Below are 13,724 nucleotides of genomic sequence, written 5' to 3' on the forward strand. Positions count from 1 at the left end.
AGCAGTAATACCAGGATACATCTCGGACTATGGGAGGCTGATAATTAAAAAGTATTGGTAGAGGGTGCACGAGTGGTTTAGTGGTAGAATGCTCACCTTCCATGTTTGAGACCTGATTCAATTCCTGAACCATGCACCTAAAAATATATGTATCGGTAGAGTCCCCTTGAGGATCTGAAGGGAAAAAAACTTGCCCATCTGGGAAACCCTGGGTACCCTCTCAACCATTGGGGACCCCCAAGAAAATAGGTCAAGCCCTTGCCTTTGAGGCTTGCCCTAATGAGACTTATTTCTGTAGTGGAGAAGCTAAGTCTACCTATAACAGGGCCAAAGAGTTGCTTCCAGGAGACCTCTTTTGTTGCTCAGATGTGGCTTTCTCTCTAAGCCCAGCTCTGTAAGGAAAATCATTACCCTCCCCCATACATGACATTCAGGGGTAAAAGTCTCCTTGACAATGTGGGGCATGACTCCTGGGGATGTCTTGCCCTGGCACCCTGAGATCTACAACACCTTCCTGACCAAAAGGGGGAAACAAAGTGTAATAAAATAAGGCGTCAATGGCTAATAGATATCAGATGGAGACAACAGACTATTCGGAGGCTACTCTTTTGCAAGCTTCAGTTTGGTAGTGCTGATTGCCAGGGTTTGCTAAACCCCAGCCAACATCACTCTTATTAACTCTTAAGAACACCTAGGGCTCAAACTGAGCCTCTATAAAAGTTTCAGGCACAAAGTTTGCTTTCCTGGTACCTATAATATCCAGAAGGCTCCTAAGCCAGATAAATCCTAAAACCCAGAGGTACCAGCCTCTCCAAGATTATCAACTAATTACATCCCCCTGTCCTTTAGTGTCAACACCCCTTTTCAATGTGAAAAAGTCAGAACAAGCATTGCCCAAAGATCCCTATAGATTGGGAGAAGGATCAGAGGAGAAGGAGGAATTGTAACAGAGAAAATAGGATTTAACAAACAAGTTTGGCTGCTGAGTCACTGTACTGAAATTTCTTCCAGTTTTCAATGTTTTGGAACAGCTAGAAGGAAAAATCTGAAATAATGGAATGGTAACTCATCAGAAACTCTGAAATCTGTTCTGTAACTACTTGTTCAAGTGTACTTTGAAAATTACTGCTTTTTCTTTCTTTTCTTTGTATATATGTTTCATTTCACAGTTTAAAAAAAAAAAAAAAAAAAAGACTCTCCCTTACGACCTTACTTCCCTTGGCAGGCAGGGAGGGAAATGGGAAATGCTCAGATTCAGTGGGTTTTGTCCCAACAGGTACACAAGGAGCCACATCATGACCAGAAGGTGGCATTGTATGCATGAATCCAAGGCAGGAAGGGGAAAACCTGAGTTCACTCTTGAAATTGCTTCCCCCCCCCCCCCCGCTTATAAAATAAGCATACATTGTGAAAAATTCAAACATTGCAGAGGTATAGAATCTATAATGGAGAAAGTAAAAACTTTCCATAATCTCAGCCTGGGATATAACCACTATGGAGAGTTTGGTACACATCCCACTTCCCATTTTTGTTTTCAATAACTGAAATAATTTTTCTTACAGAAGTAGGATCCTAGTATACATGCATATCTACAACTGGCTTTTTTTTTAACCTAACAATGTATTGTGGACCCCTTTCTCATCAGAGCTAGAGAGAGAGCTTATTTTTAATGGCTACAGAGTATTTCACAGAAGGAGGCTGATGAGTCCCCCACTGGGACACTTTGCTTCCTGCTTTTCACCACTGCAAACAAGGCTACAGTCAACATCCTTGTACCTGCATCTTTATTTCACCTGGAAGTCTTTCTGTAAAAGACTCCTGGAAGTCAGGCTCCAATATCAAGGAGTCAGTAGTACATTTACCATTCTTAGCAATACTGCCCATTGGAAGATTGCATCCATTTATTTTTAAAATGATGATACCATACTAAGAAAAATTCCAACACAGCTTCCGGGTTTGAGGGCATCTCTGACCAGGACCGAAGGGCAGACAGATACATCCTGTTTCACCTTATTTAAACATTCCCTTGGTGTACAGCAGTGGCACTGACCCACCTTGATGGCACACCCTGCCTTTGGCCTGGGAAGCTTCACATCCTCTGAGCTAGTGACTTCCACATACCGCCAGGCCATCCAACTTTCTTGATTTGGGTGGTATAACTCCTGGAGTTGGGCATTTCTTGCAGTCTTTCCCACAAATCACCATTCTTGTTCAAGCTTCACCACCTCTAGGATGTCTGCCCTGATTTCACACCCCCCACATCCATCCAGGGAATTCTCCCAGCCCCCTGTGTTTTTGCTCAGTATATTATAATCCAGTATGGGTTATATAATAGGTGTGCTTGGCAACCACATGGAATGTCATAAAGGTACAGTCACAAGCAGAGAAAAATAAACTTCCTGGTAGCTAATTATATATACACCTGGAGGCGAGAGGCTGGGAAAACACACATCTTGACTTTTCCCACTGAGTCACTCTTAGGCCCCACAGGGTCCGTCTTGAATGGATTCCCTTCTCACTTGGCTGCCCTTCCTCCAACCACTCCCATGCTAGAGTCTGTTCTCTCCTCCAGCACCTGCAAGGTCAGGGCCAAGTCCCAGGCTCCACGGAGGACAGTCACAATGTCTTCATGGGCTCTGTGGGACTAGGGTTGGGCCTCGCAGTTCCTGCAGAGCAGAGCATCTGAAAGTTGAACAAGCAATACTGATCTCAGCATAACTTCATGTATTCAGCTGACACTGACTCTTTGCCAGCCATCGATAATGCATTATAAGACAGACAAGATTCCTATTCTAATGAATAATGATAACAGTAGCTAACATTTATTGAATGTCTACTATGTCTTAGGCGTGTGGTAAGCCTTTGTTAAGAATTAGTCTTTAAACCTCACAGCCAACCCCACGAGGTAGATACCATTATGGATCCCTTTTGACAAATGAGGAAACTGAGTTACAGAAAGACCAAATAACTTTGTCTAAGGCAACACTACTGACAAGTGGCAGAACCAAGCTTTAGACCCAGAGATTCCGGCTCCAGAGCCTACTCCTTCAGCTGCTAACTAACCTAAACCCAGCAGTTGCATTCTAGTGGAAACAAATAATGGAGAAGTAAACAAAAAGGATACCTTCAGTCAGCAATCACGGAAGGCTGTGACGAAAGTCACATCAAGTCAGGTTAATGGAATAAAGACTACCTTTATAGAGCCCCACACAGGGGCTCTGTGTGGTGTTTTCCACAGGGGTGTGCCCTGCTGGGCTGGAGGCCACCTCCCCACCCCACCGAGCTTCCGGAGGGCATGGCCGCCCCTCAGCACAGGACCTGGCCCAAGGCCGGCTTTAATGACAGCTTGTGGAGGAGGGAAGGGATCCTGCCAGGTGCCTCCACACACACAGCGGGCCAGGGCTTTGCCAGCGTTTGTCCAGCAGTGCCAACCCCCAGAGAGCGCTGGGGGGGGGCGGGGGGCAGGTAGACTGCGAGGAGGCCCCACCCCCACTCCCCGCTCACCAGCCCTGCAGCCCTGAGCAGCCCACACCCTGAGCCCGGGTCTCCCTTCTTCGCAGAGTGGGGGTAATAGCAGTGCTGGTGCCTGGCTCAGGGCTAAGGCACCCACGGTGGGTGCTGTTGTTTTCGTCACATCCCAGGCGAGGGAACGGACGCAGACGGGGGCCTGAGATCTCACAGGCAGAATCCGGCCAGGCCTGGTGGACCCGCTCCTCACCAGGGCCAGTGTCACCTGCTCGACTGACCATGTTGGCATGGTTGTCGCGGGGACAGGAGACCACGCTAGCTTCTAGCAAGTGGGGTCCAAGAGGCTCAAAGGGCTGGGCCAAGCAGGAGAGTCCCCACAGCGCACTGGGGTGCCCTGCCCTGCTAGACATTCAGGAAGGTGAAACGCAGACACAGGCTGGTAATTTCCCAAACGCAGAGCCTAACTCCATGTTACAGGGGAGGGTTCTGCTACCACACCTAGTGATAAAGCCCGTCCCTTGGCAAGAACACCTCGTTTTCTCATTTTCTCCACATCAAGGCTCGTTAGCTTGTGTTGTCTTTACTAGGGTTAGTTCCCTCTTCCTGTCATCTGGGACCTTATGGTCATCCCAACCCTGTTTTTTTCCCCTTGTGTCCTCCCGTCCGCAGTTTCGTTTCCCGTGTGTTAAAAAACTCACAGATCACCCAAATCTGGGAAACGAGCTAAATTTAATTCTGGCTCAGGCAAGGGAGAAACACAAGCAGAAGTGTTGCTGCTTGTTAAACAGAGGAGGAGGCTGGGTTATTACAGGATTTAGGGGAAGGAGGCAGTTTAGGTTAACACTGAAATGGAACAGGGTTTTTGATAGGCTCAAAGCAAAGTGGGTGTGTGTGCACAGGCTAGCATCTGGCCTGGGCTGAGAAGGGCTGTTTCACTGGAGATTGCAGAGGTTTTGTTTTTTTTTAATTAAAAAGGAGTAAATGGAATTTCCTGTCCATCCAGTTCCCTGCCCCTGGATGACAGGTGCTGGGAGTTGGTATACCAGCCTCAGGGGAAACCTGAGTGGGCAACTGAGGCTGCACCTTCTCTGGGTCAGCAAGATACAGAACTTTCAGGCAAGAGTGGAATATTCTATTTTCACATGTTTCTTATCCAAACTCTTTCCTTAAGTTCATGTAATTAATAATAAGTAGACACCAATATCTACCTCAGTCATATCCATATTTTGGAATACGTATTATCTTATTATAAATTTCCTTTTTTTCTCCTTTGAGTTCTAGTTAGAGTATTATGTTGATTTTAGTTTTGAAATTATGTGACTAACCCTTATATAGTCCTCCATACTGCACCAGGCACTGTTCTAAATTCCTTCCCATATGTTCATTTAATCTGCACACCAACTTTTGTGGTAGATAGAATTCTTTATCAACCTCAATTTATAGAGGAGAAACAGCCCCAGAGCGTTTGAGTGACTTATCCAAGGTCACACAGGAAGTAGTGGAATTGGAACAGGAGTTTGAACCCAGGGCATCTGGCTCCAAGATCTGCACACTTAACCATCTGTAAGCCATACTGTCAGGTGAGGGCACTTACCTAGTGCCCTAAGGAACTTCTAGTAAAAAAGGGGTTGGGGGCATGAACCCAGCACACAGTAGGAACACAAAGGAAGTGGGATTGAACTGGGAAGGGCGCATCTGGATATAACCCCCACTCCATGTGCTGCTATTCAGGCCCTGAATCTAAGCCAGAATGGGGGGGAAAGGGGTGGAGTGAGCTATGTGGTCACGGACCCCAGGCCAGGAGGGGCACAGGGGCAGAGAGGGGGCGGCAGACAGGAAGGAGGCAGCACGGGAGAGACCCTCATGCCCCCCTGGCCCTGATTCCAAGGACTGTCTGTGCCCAGACCCTGCCCCCTTTCCCCTCCTCCCCGAGGGGCGGGGATCTCCTCTGTGGAAAAACACCCAGCTGGGCGAGCCCCGGTGGAGGAGAGGGTGGGGGGGGCCAGGGCTTACGGACCCAACTCTCGTGACTTGTGTTTACTGGGCCAGGTTCTGGGAAAGGGCCAGATTGCATCAGCCAGGGCCCGAGGGATGGCAGCCAGACAAGGCTGAGGCAGAGACACGGCCTTATAAACGGGGAGGGGAGAGGCGCCTGGGAGGGGAACCAGACACAGACAAACAGAGCTCTAGAAGAGGACGAGAGAGGAGACAGGGACGGTGAGGGTCAGAGGCCATGACGGCCACCTTCCCGCCAGCAGCCAGCCCATCCCAGCAGCCGCTGGGGCCTGAGGAGGACGAGGCTCACCTGGATGAGCACGACCTCTACGGCCTGAGCCACTTCCACCTGGGTAAGGCCCGGCCCCGCCATCTTCCTGCCCCTCCACTTCCATCCCTGGCCCCCTGCAAACGGTCTGACCTCCTTGAACTAGGTCCCCTCCTTGGGCTTCTCCCCACCCCTTGCCCTTGTCCACCCAACCTAATCCCTTGACCCTCAGGTCAGCCTGGGGCCCCCAAGTCACCCCCTCCTGATCCCCCATACACTGGACTCCAGGGCCTCACAACACAGAATACTGGAGCAACCACAGAGCCGCCAAGCACCCCACGTTTCCCAAGATAGGGAAACAAGCTGACAGGGGCCTGGGACTGTCCCCAGCTCGTGGTGACCAGCCCCCCGTCTTCTGTATCCAGCCCGAGCACCTGCCCCCCACCCCACAAAGTGGGGACTCAGTGGGTCCCCACTCTCCCCTGAGACCCCACAGCTGCCTCAGCCCCCCTCGCCTCTGACTCCTGCCTTGGTTTCCAGGAGGGGGAGGTCGGAAAGGACGCACCAAGAGGGAAGCGGCCGCCAACACCAACCGCCCCAGCCCCGGCGGGCACGAGAGGAAACTGGTGACCAAGCTCCAGAATGCAGAGCGGAAAAAGCGAGGGGCCCGACCCTGAGGCCGAGCTGGAGGTGAGGAGTCAGCGGGGTTCCTTCTGCCTCCCAGAGGCAGCCAGCAGGCGCCTGGTCCCGGCCTGGGGGAGGAGGGGTCTGCAGCGCTCCTGGGCTCTCACGGGAAGAGGAGACACACCTTTGGCTCTGAATTTCCTAGCGGCCAGAACGAAAAGGGAAACAGAACCTTTCCAATTGGAGGGAAATTTGGTTTACAACTAGAGAAATGAAAGCCCAGAGACAGCTGGGCAGGTGTCTGGAGTCAACAGAGCAAATGAGCAAGGAAGACAGAATTAGAACCTGAGTCTCGGGCCCTTTTACCACGTGCTTTCCCGTCCCTCCCCCACCCCAGGTGAAACCAGAGCACGGACCCCACAACACCAGCAACGGAGACAGAACTACGGAGACCAGACCACGGAGGAATTAGGGCCTGGGGGCAGGACCCAGGCCGGCTTGTCCCCCTCCCCACCCCCAGAACTCACCCACCTAACCAAAGCTCTCAGGGCCACCAAGGGGGCACCCCAGACCCCCCAAAAATGGCAAAATGGGAGCAAAAGACAGGGAATGGACAGGCAGAGTCAGGGAGGGGCCCCCCAAAAGGGAAAGACGCTGGAGAAACCAGAGCTCCCCCAGGGCAGAGGCGACAATAAAGAGATCAAGTACGGCAGCTACAGCTTGTGTGGTTTTATCCTCCCCTCTGCGCGTTTTTGTTGGGACACGTCTCTGCCTGCCTCGGTCAGCATTTGCATGAACTGATGAGAGAGCACTTTTTGTGGGTCCATATTTGGTGTGTGGATTTGGGCGTATTCCTGTTTTTATATGGCCCGCTCCTGCCAGCTGTGTTTTGGTGGGTACCTTTTGTGGTTTCTGATTGGGTGCAGGGAATTTCCTGTTTCTCTGCAATGCTGCCCAGGAAACACACCCCTCCCGCTTCCCACAGGTTCACTGAATAACAATCTTTTGTTTATGTTGTGCTCGAGAACAACCACTTTTGAAGGACATGCTATTTATGGGTGCTATCTACAAGGTAGAGAAAACTGAGATTTAAGACACTAAAAGATTCAGAGCTCAGGTTCAAGGAGTTTTAGTCTGTCTGCAAGAGGTAGGTCTCCTTGTCCGGGGAGCTGCTGGGACTGGGTTCCCGGAGACCAGCTGGGAAGGACGAGTCTCACTCGGTGCTAGCAGCCTCAGAAGCAGTTAGGGGAAGAATAGAGTGCAAATAAGGAGTGTGTTTGGAGCTAAGAGGATATACAGGATGAGCTAGAGGTTCAGGCCGCTGTAATGAAGACTCAAACAAAACAGGATAGAAAGTTACTTCTCTTACATAAAAGCGCCAGAGGTAAATACTCCAGGGCTAAGGTGGCAGCTCCTTGGCGTCAGGAATTCCAAGTACTTTTATCACGTCGCTCTGCCATCCTCAAAACATGGCTTCCATCTTGAGTCCCAGTACTGGTCTCTGCATCTGCATGTCAGCCTGTGTGTGCAAAGGGAGAGGAAAAGGGCCAAGGGAGGTCGTGCGTACTCATATTTTTAAGTTAAGAAATATATTATTTAGCTGCTTAGCCACATGTTAGGAAAAACTTGAGTGAGGGCAGAGTTTTATTATGGAAACAACTAGCAAAACATACTATCCAGACAGCTTCAACAGAATTGGGGGAAGAAAACTCTTAGACCTGGCCCTGGGCTAAGCCTTTTTCCTTTTCTCTCATTCCTTCCATATAAGCCTGGGTTGCAGAGCCAGTTGTTCTTTGGAACCCAAGAATATCAACAGAGCAATGAAGCACCCACTGGAGCAGTGACAGTTGCACAGCAAGCTAAGACCAGCTTGAAACTTTGGGGACATTTACCCATCTCCTTTCCCTTGAGTCCAGTCTAAAATAAACTCACAGAACCCATGACAGGAAAGGACATTTAAAAGGCATCTTCTTCAACCCCATCCCACCTCATGCTAGGATCACCCCTGCTTGCTTGATTACCCCTAGGGATAGAGAACTCACTACCTTTAAAGGTTGCCTAATTCCATTTACATGAGCTGAAACCTGATTCACTCTTTTCTCCCACTTACCCCGGAACATGCTTCTGCTTTTCTGGTCCTGCTTGTGATGCCTTTGCTCCCACCCCATCCTGCAAGGCTCAGCTCAAATGCCTCCTTCTCTTCAGTGTTTTCCCTGACTTCTCCTCACCCCCATCATAGGCAGGTCCCTCCTCTGCACTCCCATATAGCAGGCTGGTGTCCAGAATCTCACACAGTCCTTCAGGCCAACAGCTCCTTCAGCTTTACCCTTGAACCCCTCTTTCCATACCAATTATTTGTTCATTCAACAAATGTGTATTGGATGCCTATCATATTACCAGGGCTGAGCTGAAAGCTTGGACTGCAAGGAGGGACAAACGGGACCCTAGTGGGATTGCAGTCAGGTTGTAGGGCCACTGTCAGTTCTTGAACCCAAGAAACCAATATCAGGAATAACTCTGGGCAGTGGGGTGTATTGGCCTCAGCAACGTGGCATGTCAGTATCAGAAAACCATAGTAGCAGCTCCTGTGTGCTGAGCTCCTACTCCATGCCAGGCGTTTTATAAGCATTGCTCCATTTAACACTTATGACAATCCAAAGGGATATATGGTTCTCATTTTACAGACCAGAAAGCTGAGAATCAGAGAAGTTAGGTAACTTGCCTAAAATCACACAGCCAGGACCTGCAGGAACGGGATTATGAACTCTGGTCTTTATAATTTTCAAAGCCCGGGCTTTTTCCTTTTTACTCATGCCTGAGTAGAACCATGCAATAACAATGGGGAATCCTAGACTCTAGTTAATTCCTGGTCAATCACTCCTTCTGAGCTTCAATTTCCTCACGTGTCAGGTGGGGAGACCAGCTTTTCCTCTGTCTACTTCAAAAAGAAAATAAGGATTGGGAAGCGCTGTGTCTCCAGCTGGAGGAGGCCACTCCCTGAGTTCTAGGTCCTTTGACATTTGCCAGCAGGCCCCACACCCACCCCTCTATCCTGGCCTCTGATTGGCCTTCCTTGGCCCTGCCCATCCCTAGCACAGCCTCTTGCTGGGAGGCTTTTAAGTGGCTTTTCCAGGAACACTTAAGGCAAGTCTTGAAATCACAGAACATTTGGGTCTGGAAGAACCCCTGCGGTTAGAGCCCAGCTCTCATACTTTGCAGGAGGGAAAATCAAGTCTTGAGTGCTTTAGGGACTGGCTTGAGGTAATACAGAGGATTAAGGACCTAAGTACCCCAGTCAGGGCAAGAGCTCAGCTGCTGACTCAACCCCTCCAGAATCAATCCCTGCTTTTGTCTTCACCCTCCTTCTTTTCCTAAATCCTTTCATTTTCTTCTCCTGGTTGGATGTAATGTTTCCCCAATTTCCTGGGTTCCTCCTGAGGTCTGGAGAGATCACTGCCCCCTTTCCCCTCTGGGGCTTACAGAAATGTCCATCAGGTTTCCACAATTTTAAGGATTCCTAGTTCCTTGCAGGGAACTGGGACACTCACTATGGTTATTTGTTTTGCAGACATCTTCGTCCTGATCCACTTCCACGCACCCTTTCTCAAAGACCAGCTCTCAGATACATATATGTGTGTGTGTGTCCCTACATATATGTATTTCTATATCTATACATACACACACACAGAGGCAATTATGTCATATGTAGATCATAGGAAATTTTTGTTCACATAATTGTCATACCTACTATTATTGATTATCTGCCTCAGGTTTTCCCCACCTTTACCTTTCACATAGCACTTTTACAATTTCTGTAGTATGTGCCATCAAACGATGCCATTGTTTCCTAGTATTTAAAAAATTACCTCAACTTTTCACAGGTATTTTAAAAAGGAAACTGTAATCACCAAAAATGGAAACCCACAACCACTTGACATAATTAAAAGTTAACTGTAGGGCGGGGAATGGGGAATTAGTGCTTAATGGGTGCAGAGTTCCTGTTGGGGTGATGGAAAAGTTTTGGTGAGGATAGTGGGGCAGGTGGCACAACATTTCCAGTAGTTAAAATGGGAAATTTTACGTTGTATATGTTACTGTAGTGTTACAACCCAGCTCAGTCCTAAAACCAAAGAATATGCCTAACATGAAGTTAGGCATGAGTTTATCAGGACTTAGGAACAGGAGATCTTCCACGGTGGCAGTCAGCCATGGAAAATGAAAGTTAGCGCTCCAAAAATGGCCAGGAATGCCAGATGGCGACTTGTAAGGATTCAGATCAAAGAAATTTCATAGGGTGTGACAAGAGTTTCAGCAGGGTCTCCACACACAGGGCTTTGGAGGCTTGTTACCAGCAGTGATCGGGGAGGGGAGTTTCAGCGCCTTGTTTGTTACCATTTGTACATTCTTTCCCCCCTGAGGAAGTCTGATGGCCTTTAATGTCTGTCCTTGCTACGTAGGCAGCTCCGTGCAATGACTTGCTCTCAATATGAAGGGGAATGCTCTCAATATCAAGGGGAATCCCAGGCCCTGGATCCCCACACTATGGTAAAAATTAAAAAAACAAAAAAACACCTCAACACGACCACAGAGAGTTATCATTAATGGAATCTATGGGCTTTAGTGTATAATAATGTATTGATCTTGGTTCCTCAATTGTAACACATGTACTACACTAAAGCAAGATGTTAATAATCCACCTATTATTAATAATCCACCATCCTACCACCGTTGGGTGGTAGAATGCTCGCTTGCCAAGCAGGAGACCTGGATTGGATTCCCCGCCCATTCACCCCACCCTACAACCACCCAGCAACCCCCCCAAAAAAGGTAGGGTGGGGAAAAGAGGAGGTATGATTTCATGAAAAACTTGGTTGGTCTCTGTCTTATTACAGAGGTTCCAAAGCAACCTCTGAAGCTTTGGAATTTTCTATGATGGAAGTGTCTTCTGTTCTTCTTGGTGGGTCCAGGACCACACCTGACAGTTGCAGGGTGGACCCTGCAACACTAGAAACACCGATTAAGTGATTAGAGGTCTGGGGCTTTGGGCCTTCTTCTAGCAACCCACCACCCCAACCTTGGGAAGGGGGTTGAGTTCAACCACGTGGACATTCATTCTGTCAATCTTGCCTAGTAAGGGGATCCTGTATAAATTTGGGGCATGCAAAGCTCCAGAAAGTTCCCACGATGGAGAAGATATATTTCCGCCTTTGCCTAGAGGGTGATGCATTCTGACTGCAGGCGCACAGGACAAGTAAGCTTGCCTTTGAGTCCCTCCCAGACCTCATCCTATGTGTCTCTCCATTTGCCATCTTCTTCTTTGTATCCTTTTACTATAATAAAACTATACTTATGAGTATAGCACTTTCAGTGAGTTCTGGGAGTCATTCTAGCAAATTATCAAACCCCAGGAGGGGTGGGAACCCCGGATTTGTAGGTCAGTCCAGCGTAACTCCGCACAGTCAGAGTCAGAACTGAATCAGACTGACTTAGTGCAGTATTTGCAGTTGGTGTCAGAAGCTTCGTTTTTGCTGTTTGAATTTTGTGTTGCTCTATAGGAGGTATATGGGAGCTCTGTACTTTCTTGGCAATTTTCTGTAAACCTAAAATTGGTCTAAAAAATAAAGACTATGAAAAGATTATTTTTGAAAAATAAGCTGTAAAAAGAAACAGGTAACTATAACTTTAAGTTTCCCTGTGCACTACCTACGATGACCTATAATAGGCGCACACATTGGGGGAAGGCTGGCTGGTCATGAGCCAGACATTGTACCAGGTGCCTTGCCAACCTGAATGTTTTTGTTTTCCTTGACTGCTCAAGCAAATGCCATGAAATAGGTCAGGCTAAACAATGGGAATTTATTCACTCATGGTTTGAGGCTGGTAAAAATCCAAATCAAGCCATCATCAAGGCAGTGCTTTCTTCCCAAAGACTGTGGCATTATGGGGCTGGCCACTGACCATTCTTATTCATTACCTGATCACATGGTAAGGCACATGGCAGCGTCTCCTGGTCTCTCCCTTCTCTTCCAGGTTCCCTTGATGTTCAACTAACCTTGCTTCCCATGGCTTTCTCTCACTCTGTCTGAATTTCATTCCACTTATTAAGACCCATCATGATTGAGGTGAGCCACACCCTAACTGAAAGTAACTTCATCAAAAAGCCCTACTGTGTTTCCTTCTCCCTTTCCTCAGGGTCGCTGGGTAGAGTTAGGATGGGGTGCAGAATCCTCTTATCTGCAGTGGCATCATCTTGGTACCCCAGCATCTGCCAAGACGCCCTCCTTCCTGTCTGTTCTTTACTCTCAACCCACATAGCCCTTACTGTGTGTCCTCTGGGCCACCCAAGGCCCCTAAGTTACAACAGAATGCAGGGGTCCCTCTAGAGTCTGTCCACCTGGAAAAGGGGGTACATTCCCCTCTATCCTCAGATGTCACCAAACATTTGGAAAGAGCAGGGCATGGAGGCCTTTCTCAGGAACACACCAGTTCTAAGTTCTCTTTGTCTTTCTCTCCAAATTGCCTCTTCTTCAATTCGGGGAACATTCTTAAACGTGCCCCCTATCCCCACGTCGCTTTTGCATCATCACGATTCTCTCTGCCTTCAGTTCCTTCGGCTGCTGACCTCAAAATGGAACTGCAGCAGTGACAGCTATGTGACCCTCACTGGTTAAACAGAAATGAGATGAGTATAAAAAGAAGTTTGAGGGGAAGTCCACCACAGTTTGTATATCAAAACATTATAAACCCGCGTGATTATGATCTCACTCAATGTTTACCAAAGCCTGCAGGAGGGAAAGCACCTGGGTCACAGGTTCATGGCTAGTCAGTGGCTGAGCCAAGACTGGCCCAGGTGTGCTACACTCACAGCTTTCTAGAGAATCTGTGGCCTTCCAGGAGTCCCAGGGGCACCAAGGAAAGAAAAGGTCCCGGTGAGAGCCCCCAGCCCCTGAGTTCCTGTGCTCTCAGGCAGTCCTGAGAGCAGAGAACGCCCCAGGCTCTGAAACCAGAATCAGGTCTCTGTCAACCAGGAGCTCTTTTCTTTGTGAAATAGAATGTGCTTTTCTTTTCTGATTACAAAAGTGATTACTGTTATGGAATCAGAAAATAATCACCAACCTTGGATGGTTCTCTGTCCTCCTGACTAAACTTGGCCTCTTTTCAACTTCTGCAAAATACCTAAGTTATAAAATTAATGTTTGTTTGAAATTGCATCATGGAAGGCTCACACCTGCTCTGTGCAACCTTATCCTGTTCTCTCTTTTCTGGAAAACTGTTTTAGAGGGTTTTTTTTTTTTAACTGTTTGGGGCAATAATTATTTATTCATTCAACAACTGTTTATTGAGCGCCTACCACAGGCCAGGTACTATT

The 13,724-nt window shown here is 48.2% G+C and overlaps 2 protein-coding genes across 13 annotated transcripts in view; one reads left to right on the plus strand and one right to left on the minus strand.

The window, feature by feature from the left end:
- Nucleotides 1–3,347, minus strand: part of SGF29 (SAGA complex associated factor 29) — a 67,113-nt gene extending 63,766 nt beyond the window's left edge. For 6 of the 12 annotated variants that reach the window (XM_077141347.1, XM_077141346.1, XM_077141345.1 and 3 more), the window contains exon 1: nt 2,055–2,549. The gene's annotated coding sequence lies outside the window, so the exon portion shown is untranslated. Of the gene's footprint in view, nt 1–2,054; nt 2,550–2,575; nt 2,683–3,124 lie in introns of those variants that run through there. The other 6 variants (XM_077141342.1, XM_077141341.1, XM_077141340.1 and 3 more) reach the window with 3 other exon arrangements.
- Nucleotides 3,348–5,596: 2,249 nt separating this feature from the next.
- Nucleotides 5,597–7,071, plus strand: NUPR1 (nuclear protein 1, transcriptional regulator). Its single transcript, XM_077141357.1, has 3 exons — nt 5,597–5,816; nt 6,272–6,421; nt 6,753–7,071. Exons 1-2 carry the CDS (start codon nt 5,702–5,704, stop codon nt 6,406–6,408), a joined length of 252 nt encoding a protein of 83 aa, XP_076997472.1. The 5' UTR covers nt 5,597–5,701; the 3' UTR covers nt 6,409–6,421; nt 6,753–7,071.
- The last annotated feature ends 6,653 nt before the right edge of the window (nt 7,072–13,724 follow it).

Source organism: Tamandua tetradactyla, chromosome 23, assembly GCF_023851605.1.
Source record: "Tamandua tetradactyla isolate mTamTet1 chromosome 23, mTamTet1.pri, whole genome shotgun sequence".
Classification (NCBI taxonomy): Eukaryota; Metazoa; Chordata; class Mammalia; order Pilosa; family Myrmecophagidae; genus Tamandua; species Tamandua tetradactyla.

Coding starts and splice junctions, on each gene's coding strand:
- NUPR1 (XM_077141357.1), top strand. CDS start 5,702: ATGACGGCCACCTTCCCGCCAGCAGCCAGCCCATCCCAGCAGCCGCTG. Junction 5,817..6,271: donor CCTGAGCCACTTCCACCTGG/GTAAGGCCCGGC, acceptor CTTGGTTTCCAG/GAGGGGGAGGTCGGAAAGGA.